Source organism: Antrostomus carolinensis, unplaced genomic scaffold (assembly GCF_000700745.2).
Source record: "Antrostomus carolinensis isolate BGI_N321 unplaced genomic scaffold, ASM70074v2 scaffold47094, whole genome shotgun sequence".
Classification (NCBI taxonomy): domain Eukaryota; kingdom Metazoa; phylum Chordata; class Aves; order Caprimulgiformes; family Caprimulgidae; genus Antrostomus; species Antrostomus carolinensis.
The window spans coordinates 1-277 of NW_010313703.1; the positions used below are offsets into that span (position 1 = coordinate 1).

Genomic DNA, 277 nt, shown 5'->3' on the forward strand with positions numbered 1-277 from the left:
GGGTTGGAGGCCGCGGTGTGGGGCAGCGCTCACGGCCCGGCCCGTCCTTCCCCTTCCCCTTTCCCGTTCCCCTTCCCTGCAGGCGACCTCGTCCTGGACGGCTCCAGCACGCTGACGCTGCTCACCCCCACCCTGCAGCACCTCACGCAGGTCTTCGAGCAGCACCTGGGCTCCCGCAACCAGAACCGGGGCTTCGTGGCCCTGCCCTCGCACCCCGCCGAGACCGCCGCCATCCTGCAGGCGCAGTTCCTCTTCGACGTCCTGCCGAAGACTCACT

At 70.4% G+C, this 277-nt stretch overlaps 1 protein-coding gene across 1 annotated transcript in view; it reads left to right on the top strand.

The window, feature by feature from the left end:
- Window positions 1-82: 82 nt before the first annotated feature.
- The window catches only part of STK11IP (serine/threonine kinase 11 interacting protein), a gene marked incomplete at its 5' end in the record, with an annotated part of 19,492 nt that continues 19,297 nt past the window's right edge, over window positions 83-277 (top strand). Inside the window, one exon of the mRNA XM_029084840.1 lies at window positions 83-277. This exon is cut by the window's right edge and continues 1 nt beyond it. Coding sequence (XP_028940673.1) covers window positions 83-277 — 195 coding nt within the window.